General features: G+C 40.7%; 1 protein-coding gene and 1 long non-coding RNA gene across 2 annotated transcripts in view; one reads left to right on the top strand and one right to left on the bottom strand.

Moving 5' to 3' along the window:
- Positions 1-9,329, top strand: part of nectin1b (nectin cell adhesion molecule 1b) — an 80,698-nt gene extending 71,369 nt beyond the window's left edge. Inside the window, exon 6 of the mRNA XM_034098000.2 lies at positions 8,671-9,329. Within this exon, the coding sequence (XP_033953891.1) occupies positions 8,671-9,176 (506 nt within the window). The 3' untranslated portion in view covers positions 9,177-9,329. The remainder of the gene's footprint in view (positions 1-8,670) is intronic.
- LOC117457775 (uncharacterized) lies at positions 6,885-14,644 on the bottom strand. The gene is made up of 3 exons (XR_004553358.1): positions 12,063-14,644; positions 7,429-7,561; positions 6,885-7,289 (listed from the first exon to the last, which is right to left on the bottom strand). It is a non-coding gene; the product is annotated as an uncharacterized lncRNA (long non-coding RNA).
- Between the last annotated feature and the right edge of the window lie 7,220 nt (positions 14,645-21,864).

Raw genomic sequence — 21,864 nt, 5'->3', positions numbered from 1 at the left:
GGGTCAGCCAGTATGTGATCCTTTCAGCCATTCCACTTTTGTCGAGGCTGTGGCGCAGAGTTGCTTTAGAGAGCAGAGGTGCAGTCAGCTTTGCTATAGGGCTTTACCACTCGGGTTAAGCTGGATGGAGTGAGAGCATTCTCATCAATTTAGCTGGAAAGATCCTCCTGCAAGCACCGGTGCCGAGATCTGTTCACGCTTGCATGAACCTGTGTTAGAAAATGAAGTTGAGAGGGACCACACAGTGAAAATGAAATGAATAAAGCATAGGCAGTCCAATGGATTTATAAATAAATAACTAGATCCATGTGACAGAAGGACATGCTTCAGTGGATCAGATTTTTGGGGGAGAATTTAGATTCCAGAAATGGACTCCAAAGCAAACAGGAACTAGAATTGTTGTAAAGGTGTGAGTATGTAAAGGTCAGTGTTAAAGACAGTGAGACACAGTAGTAGTGAAATGTTTTACACATTGTGGGGGAAACGTCTGAAGCAATTGGAGTCAGGACTCAGAGAGACACGAGGAGGAGAGCTGGAGCTTTGATGGCAAACACTGACGGTTTATTCGGAGCTTCGGCCGGAGAATTCACAAGACATGTCACGGGCCACGAGTTGACCACACGGTTGAGATGCCACAATCAATTCTGAAGCACCGTCCTGTAGCTCCAGGTTTTAACTAGTTCAGAGTGTAATAATCAACATTCTTCAATAAACAGCTGAGGACACTGAATCACAGTTGTTGTCGCTTATGGCTCGGGGTAATCTACACCCCGAGAAGGATGTGTTCCAGGTGTCCCACAACAATAACTATCTCTGACCGAGAGTTGCCCGGTCACAAACTGGTAACAACAACAAAATGCTAGGGCAGCCTCTCCTTAAGGGAGATAGCGGCTGCCTGTTGGGGCATCTGTATCAGAGGGCGAAGGAGGACATGCAGGGCAAATTACTCCTTGACACAGTCTTTTTTTAAACGTATTTACCAATTTCACTTGAATTTATTTTTGGCTCCACATTACCCTATTGAATTATACCCTATACTTACAATTGATTCTTCACCAATCTTGGAACCCAGAGGCAAGGGGCTATATCTTGAGATTTTTAGCAGATATCCAGGTCAATAATTACTTTCCTTTGGGCTGCTGATTGTTTCCATTCCAATAGGAGCATAAGATGCAAGAACGGAGTTGGATTTGAGAGACAATAAAGTATACAACTTGCTTGTTTGAGTAGCCAGTTGACAAGCTAATATTACGCTAGTCAGATAATATCCTATGGCTGGTGGGATTGCATTTTTGCCAATAATGTCTGCCCTTTTGTTCCCCAAACTGACTGTTAACCTGCCTTTAACAGAAGCCTGCCAAAATGCAATTGGTCAATAGTACTTGGACATCAAGCAGAAACCAGAATGCTTAAAGTGCCGAAATGGTGTCCCCTTGCCTCAAATATATCAATTTTCTAAAGTTGAGTTCCTAACAAGAAATACACTTTGAGGATAAGACGGTACATTTTCATGATTTTTGAAGAAAGACTCTGTGACGAGAAGTCTACCGTTGTAATACTCTAAGCTTCATCTGGTCCACCGGGGCTGCCAAACACCAAAAGCAATACAAAACTGCAGTTAGTGGCTTTAAAAATAAACTAGCAAACTGTAAATAACATTAGTTGTTGGTGGCATGGTTCACTTTTATCAGCTGCGAAACAGACTTTTAGCTCTGTCTGTCACCGTGACCAAGGTGATTGCTTCGTGTGATAAAACTCGTGAAACCGCGACGGGAACATCCTTGAATAAAACAAGTATCGCAGTAATCGCACCATATATTACTGACATCTAACAGCAGAGCTGCTCCAAACAGCCATTTGTCTCCTTTCTTTCCTCTGACAGAGACAAGAGACATTATGATGTCAGCTCTGCACAGGCTCCTCCAGCAATGTGAAATGTGTTTGTCTCCGCCTGTCATGGTGGAGTCTGTCTCAATTGCTGCTATAGCTGGAGCACATTGCAGTGTCGCTTTCGTGCATTATTCATAGATTCAAAGGCCACACGCGTATATCTTGTATATCATTGCACCCTCACTTCAAGTGCATGCATGCTGGCAGTTGAGGAGCTCATCCAGTGGCTCGGTCCAATGCTCTTAATACTAACTTCTCATCACCCTTGAACCATCTGATCCAGCATCTACACACCAAGATGGATTTCAGGTCTGCAGGCTGATAGAGGGACTGCGTAGCCCCCGACATCCTCTCTACAGGAGGGACTGCTTTCTGCTCAGATCATGCCAAGAATACACCTCATTATCCAAATGAGACACTAGCAAGAGCCGCTCCCGTGCTTGCGCACTATAGGCCGCCCCATAAAGCCTCCGCTGTGTTCTGCTCTGCCTGTGAGAGCACTGAGGGGGAAGATATTGTGGCTGCAGCTCATTTTGCATAAAATGGAGGAGGGGGATGCTTACTGTGTAAAGGGGGCCACTTTTTATTTTTTTGTTGAGGAGAAGAGATAGCCCGGCTGTGAGAGTGAAATGGAAATGTCACTAGGGAAGAGCATGGGAGAGCAGAGTAGCTGCGATCCTAGTGATTTATCTTAACATTTGTTTCTGCATGGCTTGCTGTTTCTGCTCTCCGGAGGATATGCAGAGGAGAGGGATGTGGCAGCTCTGCTTCTCTTCCTCCTCCCTCCTCCTCCTCCGATTCCTCACCGTCCACCCATGTGGTGTTGGATCTGTCACGCCTCCCTGACAGCCTGATGAAGTAGGTCAGACGCTGTCCCAGGGTCTGACCACTGGCTCCAGAGCTGCTGTGTGGTGATTCACTCATTACACACACAGCTCCAAAATAACAACAAGGAGATTGAAAGAAAACGACAGAGGATGGTGCAGGGAACAAACATGGCCCCGACCTCAGCTGGCTTAACGCGTTCTAACATGCAGATTTGTCTACTGCATGTTTGATGACCCAATAAGGTGTGCTTACAATACGTAGCACTGAAGCCACATAAAGGCTAGCAGGGAAACAGAGATGGATTCATAATGGTGCCTTTTCTGCAAACATGTTTCTTAAGAGCATAGGTGTTTAATTGTTTTAATATTCATTGCTCATTAAAAGCTAATTTGTGTTGAGTGTTTGTTAGGAGAGAATGACAATATTAATGTGCACCAGAAAGGGCACAAACATACTTTCCTAAAGGAAACAAGTATGTTGCAGTATTTTCAGCCACAGTAGCGGTGTTGAATATATTTGTTTGTGATCTTAGTCATGCTTCTTCTCGATGACTTTTTAGTTTATTTCAACTATAAACTACCGAAAGGGTAACGCAAACATTGTCAACGTTGGGAATCCTTAGTCACCAAATGAATACAAAAGTCAGAGATTGCTGCTTCTGCTTTAAAGAGATGAAAACATGAAGCGTTTCCTGTTTCTCTGACTGGACTGTCCTGCAAGTCGTTGCATGTTCACAACCCACCAACGATGATGTCACGAGCATTTTGATGCATGTTATCTCCTTCAGCGCATCCCATGCCTGCCATCCTTTGACTGGTTTGTGGGGAATCACATTTGAATTACTAATCTGAAGTTGTTATGGCATTTACCTTCCTGTGAGGCAAGCTCATGCCTATCAGTGATAGCAAAAAGCAAAAATATATGTGTACAAATGGGAATAAATGGCAGATATTGGAAGGCGGGTGTGTGATGGGGTGAAAAGGAGCTTTGCCGTGTCCTCTGCTTCCCGGCAGCATATTCAATTCGTGTCAGTGATGAGCTTTTATTCGTTGTGGCAGCATTACATTTCCATGACTTCACAACCACTGGCAAATTCAGACAGGGGAGTAATGAGCATCGTTGAAACCACTGAATACTGAATACATGCGTCTTCCCCGTTTGTCCCCTTCCGTCCTCATTACGCCATTCTTTATTTGCCGTTGTCACTCCCCCGCCTCTCAGAGGCATCTTCCTTGTTCCTCCTTGTTGCCACTCGTCAAACTCTTAGAGTAGCCCTCTGTTTTCTTTTCACCTTCTGTTGTCTGCGGCGTGTTCCTCATTTAGTCGTATTTAAACACCACTCACTGCGCCGCCCTTTGAAATCCTCTCCCATTCTCTCAGTCTCTCTGTCATAACACCTTGTCCGAGAGATTACTCTAAGACTCAGGAATGTTTGTACCTGTCTAGTACTCCTTTTCTTCGTGTGCAGACATGACTGGAGCACACCCAGGAACAGTACCTGCAGGACCGAGTTGGGATACCGTTTCTCTCCCTTTTAAAGCCCCCTATGAACAGTGTGCTGCTGGCTTGTGTTGTGCTCCATCCTACATTAGAATTACAAAACCTTGCTCTGAATGTGTGTTTTCTGAAGCCACCAATCTGGCAAGAACCAGAGTGTGCATCATTTGTTTACCATGTGTTTCTCTTAAAGACTCCCTCCTGTTTTACACAAATGAGTCAGAGTGAGAGCACTTATCGGATTGTAAAGGAAACAGATTTTGTCAATGAAAATGGTCCGGGGTTGTAAATCATCCACTCGATCAAGTTAAATGTGAGTGTTCAAAATAGTATGATTAATGCAAGACTAAACCGCATGGTTGCAGCACCTAAACGGCCGCAGTATGTCATGTTGTTCATTACCTATACATCTTTTGGATTGAATCATAGCCTTTCATAGCACATCCTGGCATCTATTAATCTCAATGGTACATTTTAGTCGTAGCAACTCAAGGTTACCCCCCGATCTGCGTTTGTTCTGCGCGGTTTTAATAGACACTGCCTTTGTGTTGCCTGGAACAGTATCAGAGCTGCTGTGGTGCTGCTTTGAGCTATTTGTTATCTACGTGTTGGCAGGTGTTGCCTGGAGCGATGGCGTGCTGGTGGAACGCCTCTTCCCTCCTACGTACCCCAACCATTTCAAAATGTGTTATATTATTAGCGTTTCTGTAACGTTCGCAGATACTTTTATTTCACATTCTCATAGTATGTACGTAGTAACAAAGGCACGGCGCTGGTGAAATTGATAAATACTTCCTTATCTTCTCTCATACAAGGCCAAGGAGGCTGAATGGGAGGTTGCTATGTGACCTTGCAGATGGATAATACCGTGAGAACAGGCACTCTTCTTTGCCAATGCACCTCTTTGAGTTGCAAAACTAAATCAGCATGCCTTCACTGCACTGAAGTGGTCTGATCAGCGTGGCGTTTCTTAGCTTCTTTCTTCTGCTTTTCAAGTACCTCCAATACAGAAGTAGAGCCACCTGAACATTCTATCCTCCATGATATCCCTTTAGCAACACGTCTTAATGGCTCCATTTCTAAATTCCTGCATCTTCCGAGACCTCCTTGGAGGTGGGTGAGATGGCCAAAGAGTCATACAAATACCTGCATGTTTACATCTGCTTTCATGTCTGTATTTTGTATGGACTATAACCCATTCTTATTAGCTTTGACATTCTTTGAAATATGGGTGTCAGGAGGTGCTGTCACCTGATCCTTTATAGAAATGGAGGTGATGGGGAGCACCTTTGAAGGCTCACTGCATCTTCTTTTACTGCCTCTGTTCTGTAGTTTTTATGACCCCGCCTTGTGTTTCGCACCTCTAAGTAGTCCATTTCAAGGCAACTATAGAAATGTAAAGACAGGGAGCTGCCTAATGCTAATTACCGATGAGAGGGAAGACATAGCCTAGCATTAGAAGGCAGTTGCTGGTAGAGGAGAGGATTATGGGAGAATTATTTTTTTCTCTCTGTCATCCTCTAGATTTTCACCCCGTCTTTGAGCTTGCTGGAAGGATGTGTTCTCGAGCAGGGGTGACCTGGCCCTGCTCTCTCATTCATGTGTGTAATGAAGGCCTCTGTCTGAATAATCCCATTAGGTAGTGAGATTAAAACCTGAGCTGATATTTGAAACTGTGCCCAGCACCGCTTTAGAAATTGGAGAGCTTTGCTGCCGGCCCTGGGAGAGAGGGGGCCGAGGAAGATCAACCGAGGAGAGTGTCTGTGTTCGGGAGGTCGTCGCTCCTTTGGACCGATAGGGTGCCATTGTAATTAAAGGAGAGGGGACGGCTCAAAAGCTTCTCTCATCTTCGCCCAAGTCCATCCCTTTCTTCCAGAGTTATGCAGAGATTAATCTTTTCCACTTAAAAGCAGTTCTAATTGAGTATAATGGTTTTGATCTAACCAATAAGGGCAGTCATTTAAAAAATCATTCTCTGCTTATAAGGGAATTTGTCTTTTTGATTGTGCTTGATGAGTAGCAGAGATTTTCAGATCGGCTGGTTGTTTTTGCCGTAATGTTCTGATTCAACTATATATGACTTCCTGCAAGGCAGCAGAGAGAGTTGTATATCTCTAAGGAACGTTTAAGATCGTTCAACTCAAACCTTTCATTTTGCATCACTTATGATTAGTTTCCAATCCCAGAAAGACATTTCCACATCACCGAAATTGACTATATTAAACAGTTTCTTGATTAGGGCCATACTGAGGAAACCGTGCTGTCTGACGTTTGTTGCCTTTACATATTGACATCTTCCTAAATCATTTGTGCAGTTTAGGAATGGGAAGATGATCGATGCGTTTTAAGAAACTTAATTGATAAGCAACTAAAAACCTGGATAATGTTACGGATGAAAATAAATCCTACACAAAATTGTCTCAAGTGGAACGCTGTATAGCTCAGTTGGTTGAGCTGGCGGTCCATGACCTGTGGCTTGGTCGCCAAGCAATGGACCCCGGTCTAAATCCGGCTCGGGGCCATTTGTTTCATCCCCTCAGTCTACCGGTTTTAAGCCTGTCTCTACAATGAAGGCACTGGTTGCCCAAAAAAAGGAAAATGTGTGATTGGTAAAAAAAAACACGCTATTCCTTGTTGAATTGGCACATTTGTATACTAAAAAAGCTGCTTGCCTACCAACTGTAACAGGAATAATTAGGATATTTTTTGTATGAACTTGCTATTCTTTCAGAAATGCTGAACAAATGTTTTTGAAGTGTTTCTTTGTTCAGGTTACATTTTGTTTATATTATTTCAATCGTTTTTTTTAAATATAGAAACTCCATCTTAAACACACACATGAATACTTATACTTAGATTTAATGCCATACGTTTCCATATAGCGTACATCAAATTGTATAAGAACACAAATACAGTATACACATTTTCTTAGATGTGTTACATTTTAGGCTGTGACATGATGATGTTTATTAATGTAAATGTAAGTCATGGTGGATCAAGAATGAACATGATGTCAGTCAAATCTTCCTCCTGAGAATTGCAGAACCCGTTTGATCTGATCCATCTTTTTTCATCTGATGAACAGAGATAATATATGCTTACTAGATTATGTGTCATAACAGGATGGTAATACATCGGTACAACAGAAGGCAAAAATAGCATCATGGCAGTACATCTCTATCTCATCCGACTGTGTCATGCCTTGTTGCATACCAAGTCTGTAGTTTTCCCTGCGTGAGCTGGGCTCTCCCTCCTTTCTTCCTCGCTGTTTCCATCTCCTTTGTCTTCAGTCCTCTCCCACACCATTTCTTCAGTATCTTCTTTTGGTTGTGTCTTTTCCAGCTCACTGTTGAGGACTTGAAGTTAAATGTGCCTGTGCTGTGCAGGTTTAGACAAGCGCTACCTGTGCGCCTTGAGGCTTTGATCATGTTTCATAAAGACGTATATTTTGTCTGTGCTTCAAAGAGCTCTGCATTTTTATATTTTGTAGGTGAAGATGCATATGTAAGGGACATAGCTTTCAGCGCTTTGATTCACTGTAAGCTACAGCTGTGCTCGTTGTGAGCATTGTTTCCTTCCCGTGAGGAGGCTCTAAAATGGTGGAATGAATGTAATGTTTCAGTTTAGCTCCAGATATGGTATGACGCTGGCAGTTCTGAATTTAAAACATGTCTCTTTTTGAATTTGCAAGGCTAAATGTTAGCCGTTACTCTCTTGCATCTTGGGTATTGTTTGTCTCTTGCAGGCAATTATTCATAGTCACTCTGTTGTCTTTATAAGAGCACGTCTTTGATACTTTTCTCTTTACTGAATGATGTATATTTTTATGTGCCGTCTGCTCTGCTGCCTGACTGCAGGAGCTTCATGTTTATCAGCTCTCTTGATGCATCATGGCTGTGTGTGCTTGGCTACTAATAATCATCTCTGCAAGTGTTCTTCCATTTCATTACTGATGCAGTGATGATGAAGATGCTTATAAGTCATGATGCACTCTTTCATGCTGGACTGTACTACAATATATCATTATATGTACTACTAACCGACTAAGCTGAATGTATTAACTGTAAAGTGAATTAATCCTCAGTTTTTTTATTAAATAGTTTCATTTTCTTCCACCTTCAAAGAGAAGAGAAAAAGCTACGGTTGATGCATGTTGACAAACTTCATTCACTTTTATCTCTTCAGTTGTTTACTCTCTGTTTGAACTGGCTCTTTATTTCATCTCTAACACTGCATGTGCCTGTTACCAACGGAGCCTTGCCACACTTGGTGAGGCCTCCTTTTGGGTTGGGGGGGTTGGGGGGTTGTCAAGGCGCCGGGGGTCCTTCCTTTTCCCTTTGCTTTTCCGTCCTTGTCTCCCTTACTTCATAAAAAAAAAAATCTGCACCTGCACAAATGCACCTCCTCCCACCAGAGCACTGACACACTCCCTTCCATCTGTCTTTTCCTACCCAGAATTCCCTAACAACCCGCCAACCAGGCTCCCTGAAGTCAAGACGAGCCAGCACAGTACAGGCGCCGCCATCGGGTGCGCTGTGGCGGGAGTCGCCCTGTTGGGGCTGGCGGCCACACTGCTCTTCGTATTCCTGCGCCGCCGCCAGCGCACCTTCAAAGGAGACTACAGCACTAAGAAACACGTGTTCGGTAACGGGTACAACAAGGCCGGCGGTCTGCCCGCACACCCTCCGATCCCCAAGAACCTCCAGTACCCGGACGACTCAGACGACGAGAAGAAACCCGCCCAGATCAGCGGCCCCGCTGGGTTTGAGGCGAGCGTGCCCGATTTTGACCCAGAGCAAGAGGACCTGAAGAGGCCCTATTTCACTGTGGACGAAGGGGAGAGCCGAGATTATGATGAGCGGACTCTGAATTTCCAGTATGATCGTGAACCTGAGATAGCCGATGATATGATCTCTCAAACCGACGGCTCTGTCATCTCTAAGAAAGAGTGGTATGTTTAGTGGCATGCTACAACCAAACCCTTTGGTCCCCCTCACCTGCATTCCACTGCACCCTTCACCTCCATCACCACCCCACCCTCACATTCGTCAAGCTGCCCCCTACACAGCCCACTATCCTCAACCTAGTACCCCCCCTCCCCCCTTGACTCGACCCCCCCCCCCCATATCAGACCCTATCCAAACTAATCTCAATTAGAAAATCAAGCGTCTATTTAAAGTGCTAGCAAAACATCAACTTCTCAATATGACAGCATTGGTATCAGTTCCATCAGGTGAATGGGCAAAGAGTACAAACTAAGGTATGTAAACGGACTTGAGTACGAGTCCAGACAGGTGATTGGTTGATTAATACTGGTGTAATATTCTTTTTGTGTATTTTTCCATGTTATAAATGTATTACATGTATAAAAAGAGACTGCAGGTTGAGGTTTTGCTGAGCACACTTGTGAAAGTCCTACACTGGATGTGCGGATTTATTTCTGTTTTTTTATTGCCATTGCCGTTTGTTATTTTTATAAAGTCTTTTTGTATGATTTTTAAGTGAGCAGAGATATGAGGGTTAAATGTTCGACATAATTACAGGTGGAGTTCTATGTGTTTGTAATTGTGTGGTCAAATGTTTCAGAGAAAAACAAAAAAAACGCCATAAAGCACTTGTGTCATTTCTGTTTCTCACTGGGGTTAGCGTCCATGAAACTCATTTTTGTACAGCATTTACAGCAGATGTGTTATGTGCCGTGTTCCAAAGACATGCTTAGTATTTCTTGCTCCCCCCTGTGTGTATAGGCTTGGTTTAACTTAACTGAGAGGGAGTCGGCCTACTGAGCCATGTGGCAGATACAAATTGAGTATTTTCAATAATTTTCCCCTTAAATTTTAATAACGCTAAGAACGTTTCCACATCAGTGAATAAGAGTACAGCAGAGAGAAGGGCTGCAAAAATGTCTACTTTTCATTGGTGCATCACAACCACGTCCAAATAAGGTTTGGTGAGTCTCGGAGTCATAAAAACACCTTCAATAATGCTCTGAAATATCATGATTGTCACTTGACTTTAACAGGTTGACGAGCTCTTGATCTTACCACTATAATGAAATGTCTGTTTTTTTTTTTCTATGTTGAGTTGTCATAATTGTGTTGTTCTAACCCTTCTTTTATCAAATGTCAGAGATGTCAGAGAAAAGTGTCTGAGGAATTTCCCAAATATGACTCTGCCTCTCCTTATAATATGTGACTGTGTGCTGAAAGAATTGGATTGAGCCCTTACACCAACAGCATGAGGAGATGTCCATGGACACAAAGGACACGGATAGGAGAGAAGTGTCAACAGATGCTTACATTTGTGACTTTGAGAGAACATTTATCATGTAAAGGGAATTGAAAAATTAATGGTGGCCATGCTGGAGTATAAAAAGTCACCTGCTGCTTTCATTGGGTTTATTTTCCATCTGTTTATTTTTTTCTTTCTAAAATGAAATTCTGTATGGGGGATTTTAAAGGAATGAATGGTTGTCCTTTTCTTAATCATCTGAATCTGCCAATAGGGCTGTCAGAAGGCGTAATATAGGCTGCATCTTTAAATCCCTATTAATAAGTGCCAGTGGATGGATAGAGTGCAAAATGCATTTCCTTGGAACAAAAAAAAAGTTCAATGTGAAATATCCGATAAAACCGATGCAAAGGAGTAAATCGGTGGATATGGGCATCACATCTGACTCGCTCTGAACAATATAAATACGTTATTAAGCCTTATTTTATGCATGTTTTGTGTTGGAGTGGATGTGCGTACGTTTGAAATTTCGTTTCGGTATAAAATCCAGTGTGTTTGTCCTCATTCGCAGCTCGAAAGACGACACTTTGTCAGTGCTGTCGTTAACAACAAAGGTAACAACAATATTGCAGTTAAACGCTAAAAAAAAGTATATAAATATATATATAAATAAAGATGAAAAAAGAACATCTCCCTGGGAGCAGATCGCTGGAGATGTGAATGTTTTACAGTCCATGCTTGTCTACTGTGCGTTTTTAGATGAGCATGTTAATCATGAGCCTCAATTTCTATTGTATTTTCAACACAAGATTAACATTACAGAAGTGGGAGATAAAAGGGTCTTATCAAAAGCCTGTTGATTTCAGTTAAGATTCATTTTCTACAGCCTTATTTTTGTTCGGTGTATCCACTAGAGATTGAGAACATAAATGGTGGCTTACAGGTTTTAGCGAGAGAAAACTAAACAACAGCTGCGTCTGGGTTGCTACTTTCCAAGTGCAAAAGCAAATCCCCAATTATATTGCCTTTATTTTATCGTTCACTTGATAAAAGGTGAACGGCTTTGCTGAAACTTCTTATTTTAAAAATTCTACAGACATATCACAGCATAAGACACAAAACGTTTTTATGTTTTTGTGCATTCAGTGCCTATCAAAGACAGGAGACAGATGCTGCTCCAGCGTTTTAAGTTATTCATGCAGAAGAATAACAAAGAGTAATATTGAAATATGACAGACTGCAAACCTCTTAAAATCAGACAAATGATCGTTCTTAACTTGCAGTGAATTGTAGTTAGTATAGTGGGGATGTTATTTCCCCCGAGCTCCAATTTGATACTAACAATGTGTCTTGATCTCAAAATCAATTCATCTCTTAAAAGCCCTTTTAACGTTTAAGGATTGCTTCACGGTAACACAGCACTTTTTCTCACTTATCAATAAAGACCCTAAAGAGATCAAACTGTGTCACATATCACTGACTTTTCAAAGCACAACAATTGAAACATGAAATCTAGTGAAAAAAGATTGAAATCCAATTTGAAAAAAGCAACTTTGGCCCCAAGTAGAGATCAGACCGACTCCTTTTTAAAGCACAACTTTAGGGTTTAATCTCACCTTTTGTCTGCATCCATTAGAAAGCCACTGCCGCACTTGCTTCTAAAACGGTAGAGAAAGAAAAACATTTTGGAGTGGACATTCTGTATACTGGTAGATGTTAACATTGTCTTCATGTTGTCAGGGTGTTATGAGTTTCTATTTTGTAATACTGACTGTAACTTCATTCCATCCTAATCTACTTTTTGTATTCAGTATGTTCAACATTCCACTGTAAATATTGTACATACGGTTGAGATTATAGTTGGGATTTATTTAGGGACAACTGCGTAGGGACCCTGTCATGTAAAATATACCTATTTTGACTGCAAACATAGAGACTTGGTGATGGATAGATGAAGTCGATGGATAGCTTATTTCCAAAGTCCAACCCTAGAAACGCTCCTCCGGTACGTTTTTTTAAAAATGCCACTAGCAGCTTCACTGTCATACAAAAGGGTGACGCATACAGTTTGTCGATGTAATGTTATTGGAAGAAAATCAGCAGAGAGAACGTGTCTGTATGCAGCCATGTGAATGTATATTTCTGAGGGTGTTACAAATATGAAAAAAAAAAAATCTATTGTTCAATTGTGATGACCCAGTGAAGTAACTTGTATTTGTTTTAAGCATTAAATGAGTTCAATAGTCAACAATGTTCTGTCCAAGTTTGCTGATTGGACAGATGTACCGAATATGGTTCACGTCTGCAACACATTTACTATCCCTGTGTATTGATTTTGGTAATTGCAGCTCTTGTATCCCTGTCGCCTCATGCAGGTGCTTATTTGGATTTATTTGTCAGCGAAATCACCTTCTGTGAGCCTTAAGTGTAAAACATAAAAAGGTTTGTTCTTCAATTAAATGTTCCTCTGGTTTGACAATTCAACACATGGTGAGGCCAACATATAAACCCATATGTCGCTCTGCTCCTATCCAGCTATGAGATGAGTCACAGTGGTGTATTCCACCTTCATTGCTGTTCCAGTTTTCAGAATCAAAATCAACTTGGGATGCATCCACGCTACCCTCCATTGTTTGCTCTGCTTTTAAAGCCTGAGTGCGAGACTAAACAAATCATTTAAAAAAAGCCGATACAATCAGTCATGGTTAGGAAATCCCCTTAATTCAGACACCATTTCTTAAAGGTGTTGACAAAACTGCTTTTGCCACAGAAAAGGTTAGTAGTATAGGATCATGATGATCATTTTAGTCAGGCTAATACATTAATATAAAAAAGGATGCATATAATCTAAAGCAAAATGTCTCCAGTGGTTATAACTGTACCTTTATAAGTGTTTTTCCCTTTTAATTGGAGAGCAAAAACCGCCAGGCAGATGTTGGTATTGAGTTCAGTGCTTAATGAAGCTGCAATGATATGATGAGAGGCTCAGTGTAGAGCCAGACAGATCTGTCTCAGACTGTGGGACTCAAGTGCAGACATCTGCACCCTGCACATTAAGAACAGCCCAGAGTTTGCAGCTGCTGCCATCCATTTGCTAAAAGAACCCTTTGTAGCCCAAGGGGCTTTAATGGAACATAGGCTTTTAACATGCATGGCCATCAGTTTTTCCCCCCTCCTCACAGAGCTGGGAGTGGAATTTTACATGTCCTCTATCAAAGTACTCTGAAGATGAAATATGGCTGGATTTGTGTTTTAAAATATGTTTCTCATGGGCCGTAAATTCAAAAGTGAATGTGTAAGAGCACCTCATAGTGATGCTACTCCATTCAGCACAGCGTAACTTCACAGAATACTAACCACAGCTGGGCCGTATTAAAGTAAGTGGGGACAAGTGAGAAGTGATACGGCTGTGCCCGCCGTGATTTTGTGTGTAGCTCACATGTTTGGATTATACTGCTTAAACTTTATGGTGCTCATAATTTCAGACCAGCATTGAATTTGAAGCCGAACAGTAGTTCTGACAAAGCAGCCCCAGTTCCGTCACACTTTTTGGTGAAACACATTAGCATTCAAATTTCGTTAAGCAGTCAGTTTGATTTATAGGCCACAATAATCTCTAAACTTGGGAAAGAAAGATTGGTAGCTTACGTTGCAAGATACTATTGGCTTCTGTGAACCGTTGAGCTGCCGATAAGCTAAGAAAAATATATCAATATGAAAGACTTTAGGAAAGCCAGTACCACAAGTCGTTAAACTACAGTGATTAAATGGTTAATTAATATTTTGTATATGCGTTACTAATTTCTTCAGGCTGGATACAGCAGGGAAGTTTTACATATTGATCAGTAAGTTGGTTTTTTGCTGCACTTTGTTGCTTTGAGGCCAGTTTGTAGACATCTCTAAATACTGATATAAGACATCTGATCTCTTCACAGGACTGCGGTTTCAATTCAAGACTCATATTCAGTGGACTCATCTGTGTAAGCAACATGAAATGTTCTCTCAGTTGTTGTCACAAGAGACACAGCCTGCAGAAACATGCATATGTAATGTAAAAATACCCATGATGTGTTAATGCATAATTACTTCTTGGATCATCATTGTTCATGGCTTCTAGAAATATGTTGGGTTTTGCTCTTTCTATCTGTTTTCAATGTGTACAGTCACATGAAGTTGTCCATAATAAAGATGTATTACTGTAAATGACACTCACTCTTGTGTACAATTCTCAAAGATCCAATGGCAGAAATATCAACTGTACACTTCGCCATGGTAACGTTACAGTAATACACAGCCTTCAGCCTTTCATCAGCTACACCCTTAGGAAAAGGTTTCATAATGACATTTAAGTGAAAGGCTCATGTACTGAAGATATGTTGAAAGATACAAATCTATACTTAAGGGATATGATAAACGCTAATGCGCTCTAAAGTGTCTTGTTAAATGACAAGATTGTATTGTATTTTGACACAAGTTATAAGTCAAAACCTACTAAAAGTACTTTTATAGTTCGGTTTTCAGCCACTGCTGGACATTGTATCTGTATGTCACTGAGGTCACCTGACACTTCATTTCTTAGCTGAGTGACTCGTCCTTTTTCTTGGAAAAGGTATTGTCAGCTATTCCATACTGCTACACTACTTTGTTACTAATCTTGACGTTACTCCAGAAAAAACTGTAGCTCCGTGATAATGATCAGTGAAGAGTTTGCCCACTTAAGCTGCAGATATTGTTCCCCTCCCTCACTTGCGGTATTTTCTTCGGTTGTCTGATCAAAGATGTCCTGAAACTACATTTTCTACATTTCAACTCGTTCAACTCTTTTTTTTTATTCGTGCCTTCTCAGATGTTGTCTCTCAGGCAACAACTAGCTCGACTAAAGTTGACACATGTTTCACTTGGAGCGCCAAACAAAACCCAAGACATATAATTAGGGAAAATATTCCTGCCATGACCAAACCAGTCAAATATACAGACAAACTCACATTTACAATCATCCCTTTATTCTCATAACTGGGCTGTTTTTGCTCGGTTATGTTGCAGCTGACTGAATGTTCAAACACCAGTATGGATGAGTATCACAAGTGTTGTTGAAACACTGCGCTGACACCTGGCTGTGTTGCTGACATGATTATATCTCATTAGTTATTTGCCATCCATTTAGGCCTTTTTCAATGCCTGGGTTTATGCTTTACAACAGTCTGTGAGTACAGCTGTGTACACTTGATACTTTAGACTGAGAAACGTAATGTATTAAACGTCACCTATTATGCAAAATCCACTTTTCCATGTCTTCCATAAATCATCACGTGTCCCCTCTGTTTAAGAGATTCTGAAAGTTTCAGGAAAAAAGATTCGCTCACTTTTTGTCCTGATCCATTTAAATAAAAACCTGTCTAAAAATGAGCTGATCAGAATTTGGCTGATGGCATAATGGTTTTTTGGCTTGTGTAACCATTAGCCAATCACCAACCAAGCTAACCCCCGCCCACCTTATCACCTGAATCTCCTCCTAGAGCACCATTGAGTTCTTTGTAACCAAATGTCTCTCAGAGGGGCGTGGGGAGGGGCTCCTTATTTTCATCTAAAGTAACAGACAGAGAATCAGCACTTTAGAAACAGGGCTGAAACAGAGGGGTTTATGGGATGCTACAATGATCCGTTTGGTATTTCGAGCCAAACACTTCAGTCATGTTTTGTATATAACTAAGAACTATAATATATTGATGAAAAACAGTATAATAGGGGACCTTTAAATGATACACACAATGCATTTGGCTTCTCTATCACACTTTTTATTTGGATTGTTTATCCTTCAGCCTGTCCGTTTGTCGGTTCCATTCTTGTGTCTGTGATATCTCAGAAATCCTATGAATTTCTCCAGATGTTGCACACACATCATGGACTGAAGGATAAACATGTTACATTATGAAGGACACTGACCTCACATCTGTCAAATTTGTTACGATGTGTGTAGGAAGCAGGACCCAAATGCAGATTCAAGTGACAAAAATAATTTCAAGGCTAAACGATTTAACAAAGACTGAACAGAACACTCACCGAAGACCAAGTCATTACACAAGACGAACCGACAAAGACAGACAGAAAAACCAGAACTTAAATACACACAAGACTAATCATACAAACAAGACACAGGTGAGGAGGGAGGAGAAAACACAGGGACACCAGGTGAACACAATCGGGTAAATTAGACACACCAGGGAAACTAACGACAGGGAACCACAGACAGATCTAAACCAGACAAAACACAACGTAGACAGAAAACCAAAGACAGATCTAGACAAGACACAACGCAGACAGAAAACCAAAGACAGATCTAGACAAGACACAACGCAGACAGAAAACCAAAGACAGATCTTGACAAGACACAACGCAGACAGAAAACCAAAGACAGATCTAGACAAGACACAACGCAGACAGAAAACCAAAGACAGATCTTGACAAGACACAACGCAGACAGAAAACCAAAGACAGATCTTGACAAGACACAACGCAGACAGAAAACCAAAGACAGATCTAGACAAGACACAACGCAACACAGACAGATCGTGACAAAATTATTGCGAAAGGGATTCTTCAGGAAGCTCTTGCAGGAACTTAACCCAGGTCCAAGAAATGTTTCACCCCTAAAGTCTCCACTGTGATGCACCATCCTTGGGATCTTAAAATAAAGAGCACAGTCCGCTTTTTTATCACTCCAGAGAAAAGAAGAACTGAATCAAAGGCGGTAAAAAAAAAGATCTTCAGTGTTTAGATGATAATCCGGTGGGCATTGTGGCTGCAGGCTACTTTGGAAAAACCAACAGGGGTAAAATAGATTTGAAAAGTATCCAAACAGAAAAAGTCCAGAGTTCTCCAGAGTCATTCCCCCAAAACATATGACTACTAGCTGACTACGGCTGGAGCGTTGGAGAAGGAAAACAGCACATCTTAGTCATGGCCAGAAGTATTCAACTACCCTTATGTCGCCTTCAAGTGTGAAGAAAACAGATTATCCAAAATAACATGGCAATTGTTAGTACTAATTGCTGTTGACCTAGCATGGTAGTATTGGAAAATTGTATTGACCTAGTGTTGTGGAAGACTCGGGTCATGCGCAAAGATTGCCAAATTATACGGTTGGACAGGCTTATTATAGTCCCGACACAGCCTCAGTGTCCAGGATGTATTGATTGCTTTTGGGTCGTAAAGGCATTTATCGACAAATGGTATAAACAAAACAAAAAAATTCAACCCTAGCTTTAACCTTGACAATACATATATACATGTCAATAAAAACATCATGTCACAATGTATTTTTTTCTTCAGTATACTTTACCTAAAATAAATAAATCAGACTGACATTTCATTACAAATCCTATGGAACATGTAAGTCGATTCATTTGAGTCAAACAGCATTTATATACATCACATATTGCTCATATTTTTGCATCATAGGATAAAAGCAATATAAATAAAGAGTTTAGTAAGATAAACACATATCTATACACTACTTTTCTCTTCTGTCAAAACTGAGCACGTACTAAATTATTTGCTACTTGCGTCATCAAAGAAAGTCATAAAGCACAAATCTAAAACCCACCAGACTCTATTGATCATCTACAAAATGAAAGTAAGTTGTTTGTAGAGAGAATCTCAGAATGATTTGTTCCCACCCAAGGTTTTTATGTTGTGTATCGACTTGTCCTGACACACTGTTATTTTTTTATTATTTTAAGACTTTAGAGGCCTCTCTCTGGATTTAAATGTGATACAATCATGCAGTGTAGTAGTTATCCATTTAGTTTTCCATTCTGAAAAATAGTTTGACATTGTTTGCTCAGTTTCGCCTGTGTTTGAAAAAAACATGTTTTTCACATTACCTGATCGATTAGGCATGCAGTTTGCACCCCACTCATAGACAAACAAGGCAATTCTATTTCCAGAGAATGTGAAATTATAATGAATTGGCAATTATTTGGATTAACCCAGGATCAATCCACTGAAATTAGTATTGGCTTATTATTTTGTAAATGAGACGGCTCATAAACAAAGGGCCCCGATCCCATGAATACATTTGGTGGCATCTTGAGGAATCCCTGCAGTATGGCATTGCTGTGGGGACACACACACACCAGCCCCTGCTTTCACGCCCTCCCATTTTCAGAGCCGGTCATGGCATGAGCAGCTCTGCTATCCAGCTGCGCATTAGCGTTCTCCAATTAAACTCAGCCATCCCAGAGCAGAACGAAAGCTCTAAACCCTCTGGTGAGAAAAGTGCTGACAACCCTCATCTACAAAGTCCTGCTGGGAATACTGTGTCCCTGCGACCATTTACCCAGCGTCAAATACGTTGTGTGTGTGAGTATGTCTGTGTGTGGGTGTAGGAGGGGCATAGTTAGTGTGCATACCCTTCATCCGTTTGTTGACTGATGCTTTTTCAGCACTGAGCCCGAGTGACCTTAGACACACAATCACTTTTAATGAAACTAAAACCACACATTTATAATTTCAGTGAGAACAAGTGTGGAGGAATTTGAGATATTTGCCGTGCATATTTGTGGTGAAAATCTGCTGAAAATTGTTTGTCGAAGGCAAAGTCCTGTCTTGTCACAAAATGAAAACCTCTCGGAATATGAATTCCCTCTGGGAGCGGGATGATGAAAGAGATTATAACTGACATTATCCCTGAGATCCTCAATTACACAGGCACTGGGCGTGGCCCCAAGAACAGAAAGATAGATTTCAAGGACATGATTTATAACGAGCACATGATGTGAATGCATATACAGTCACAATGTTCATCCTGTGTCCTCTTTAGAACAGCTACAGATTGTTGTTTCATAAAAAAATAGAATAACAGATTAATACAATAATATACTCTTCTTGTTTTGGTCGGGTTTACTGTTTACATGTTGTCTGCTTTCTTTGAGTTTTACTTCAAAACACTATTTATGAACATAAAGCTGTGCTAGAAATACAAAATCTTCCTACATTGACATTTTAATTAAAGTATATGAATATTGATCAATATTCATATACTGTATGACTAAAAATGTGTACAGGCTGATACATCTTTAATGCAAGGCTCCACAATGCTTAATGAGGTTTCCACAGATTTGTGAAAGTATGAGGTGTAAGTATAAAAAGGCTTTATTATATTTTAGAAATAACATATATTTAGGTAAAATGTGACTTTAAAATGGGACATTTAACTGCCTTTCTTCAAATGATATCCCATGAGTAATCGTGCGTCTGGGTTTGTAGGAAGCTTACCATTTCTACTTTGCAGCAATACCTAAACATATTGTAAACTGAAGATGTTTTTGTAACTTCACCACAGGGCTGAACCTGGTGGCTGGGTTTGTCAGACTTAATGAAGCAAGCACACAAATGTTTTAAATTTAGCTTCCTTATTTCCTGTGCTGATTTATTACATTTGCCTGATCATTAGTTTTACATTTACATATATTAACAGTTCTCGTTTAACAATTGTTAGACTGAAATATGAAGTTACCTTTACTGTTTAATACTATTGGCCATATTCTTATATAAAAGACTGATTTCAGTGTGATGCAGTTTGGAAAGAGGATTTTTAGACATATGAACATGGTTCCACCAGGAGTGCAATTTTGTAACCCTTAAATGGGAAATCACATATCACAGCTTTTTGGAAAATTCATTATTGCCATTTTCTAAATAAAACCCATATGGCACTGTTGTTACAATGTTACTACACCCATTTTACAAATGGACACAGTCTGTCAAATGACTGTATCCCCAAGGATACAGAAACCCTTTAAGTTAAATAATGTAATACGAAATTGATATTTGTTTTATTCAACAAAAGGAGCAACTGTATAGACAAGGTTTATTTGCAATCTGTATTGACATGTTTCTATAGGACTTATACCATCCTAAAGCCACATTAGCCAGTGTCCTTGGTGATCATCATGCATGAATCTGCTGCTCTCACTGGGAGAGAAAATGCATCACAGGGTCAAATCTCCCTCAGCATCATTATGTCAGTTGAAATAAAAAGGTCTATGGTCCTCAATTTAGCTTGCCAATAACTGAACCTTCACCTGTTAGGAATCACCATCTGTAAGGAGAGCTCTCCCGTTGTGACAATGTGAGTTCCCGCGCCTGACAAATGGGACAAAGAGGTTAAATTAAGAAACCACTGTCCCCCCCTCCCCAACCCTCGCTTCCCTGACTATTGACTCTCACAGCTTTATCAGTGTACATTAGTGTCAGTGCCAGTCTACATTTAGACTAACAGTGCCAGAGGAGGCAGCCCATCAGCACATACAGGCATGTCTGTCGTCATGCACAGCCAATGACCCTTTGTCACAAACAATTCTCATCAGCGGAGCCACCAGGCCGAGACTGTGAGACAAACAAATAATATTAAAGGCTAGTGTATACATTCAAACTGTATAGCTGCACTAGGCAGGATACTTTTTCCCAAATACACCTATATTATTGGTCAAATTCATGAAAAAGTCTCGCTAATTGAGTAAATGCCCAAATTAAAGTGGACGTTGGGAAGACATTGCGAGATTCATAAAAACTAAAAGTGTAAAACAAAAATATATAAATGATTTACTTAAAGGTTGGTTTTTGCCTCATTGACCAACACAGTCTCACTCCCTGATAGTCCAATAGCGACGCTTGGTCAGGGTCCTTTGGCGTGCAGTTGTGACGCGCCGAGGCTCCTTCAGCTTCATAAACGGACGCAAAGAGCTTTCAACTGATTGCAATGTATTCCCATCGCCGGCGGTATTTGACGCTCAGGGAAGCACCGCATTGGTCCATGTCGGCAGCTCTTAAAGGCAATGTGAGCATCCATTCCCATTGGATAACGGAGGATTTTACACCCGGAAGTAAGTATTCTCTTTACTGTCGATTGATTTTACAATGATATCTGCACTACTCATCAACTCAAAAACACCAGATTATCCTTGTTAATTACACAACATTGATTGGTTTAAATGGTGTGCAATGCTTTTGTATTTTCCCCTTTCGATTCGGAGAAACAAATATTTGTTCGGAGTTTAGGATGGCAGAAGACACTACACTACCAAGAATCCTCAGCTATCGTTTGGGACTACACCATGTGCTTTTCTTGACAAACCCCGTGATTAGTCCTCAAGCTCTGTGATTGGATGTTGGAGTGGCAGTGTGCGAAGTTTAAAAACTTGGGTCACAGGTTCCTCAACAGTGCATTACAAGACATCTGTCAATATGTGTGTATACTTCCACCATTAAACTGTCGTATTCTGAACATTTCTTATTCTATCTACATACACCTTATAAGAGTATAATAAATATGTATAATATCGGTTAAAATAAGTGCTTCAACATAGTTAACATTGCAGGAAAGTTGATTGTCAAGTTCCAAAACAAACCATGCAA

The sequence above is a fragment of the Pseudochaenichthys georgianus genome, chromosome 13 (assembly GCF_902827115.2).
Source record: "Pseudochaenichthys georgianus chromosome 13, fPseGeo1.2, whole genome shotgun sequence".
Taxonomy (NCBI): Eukaryota; Metazoa; Chordata; class Actinopteri; order Perciformes; family Channichthyidae; genus Pseudochaenichthys; species Pseudochaenichthys georgianus.
Note: the sequence above shows the minus strand (reverse complement) of the source record. Positions and strands in the feature narration are given on the sequence as shown.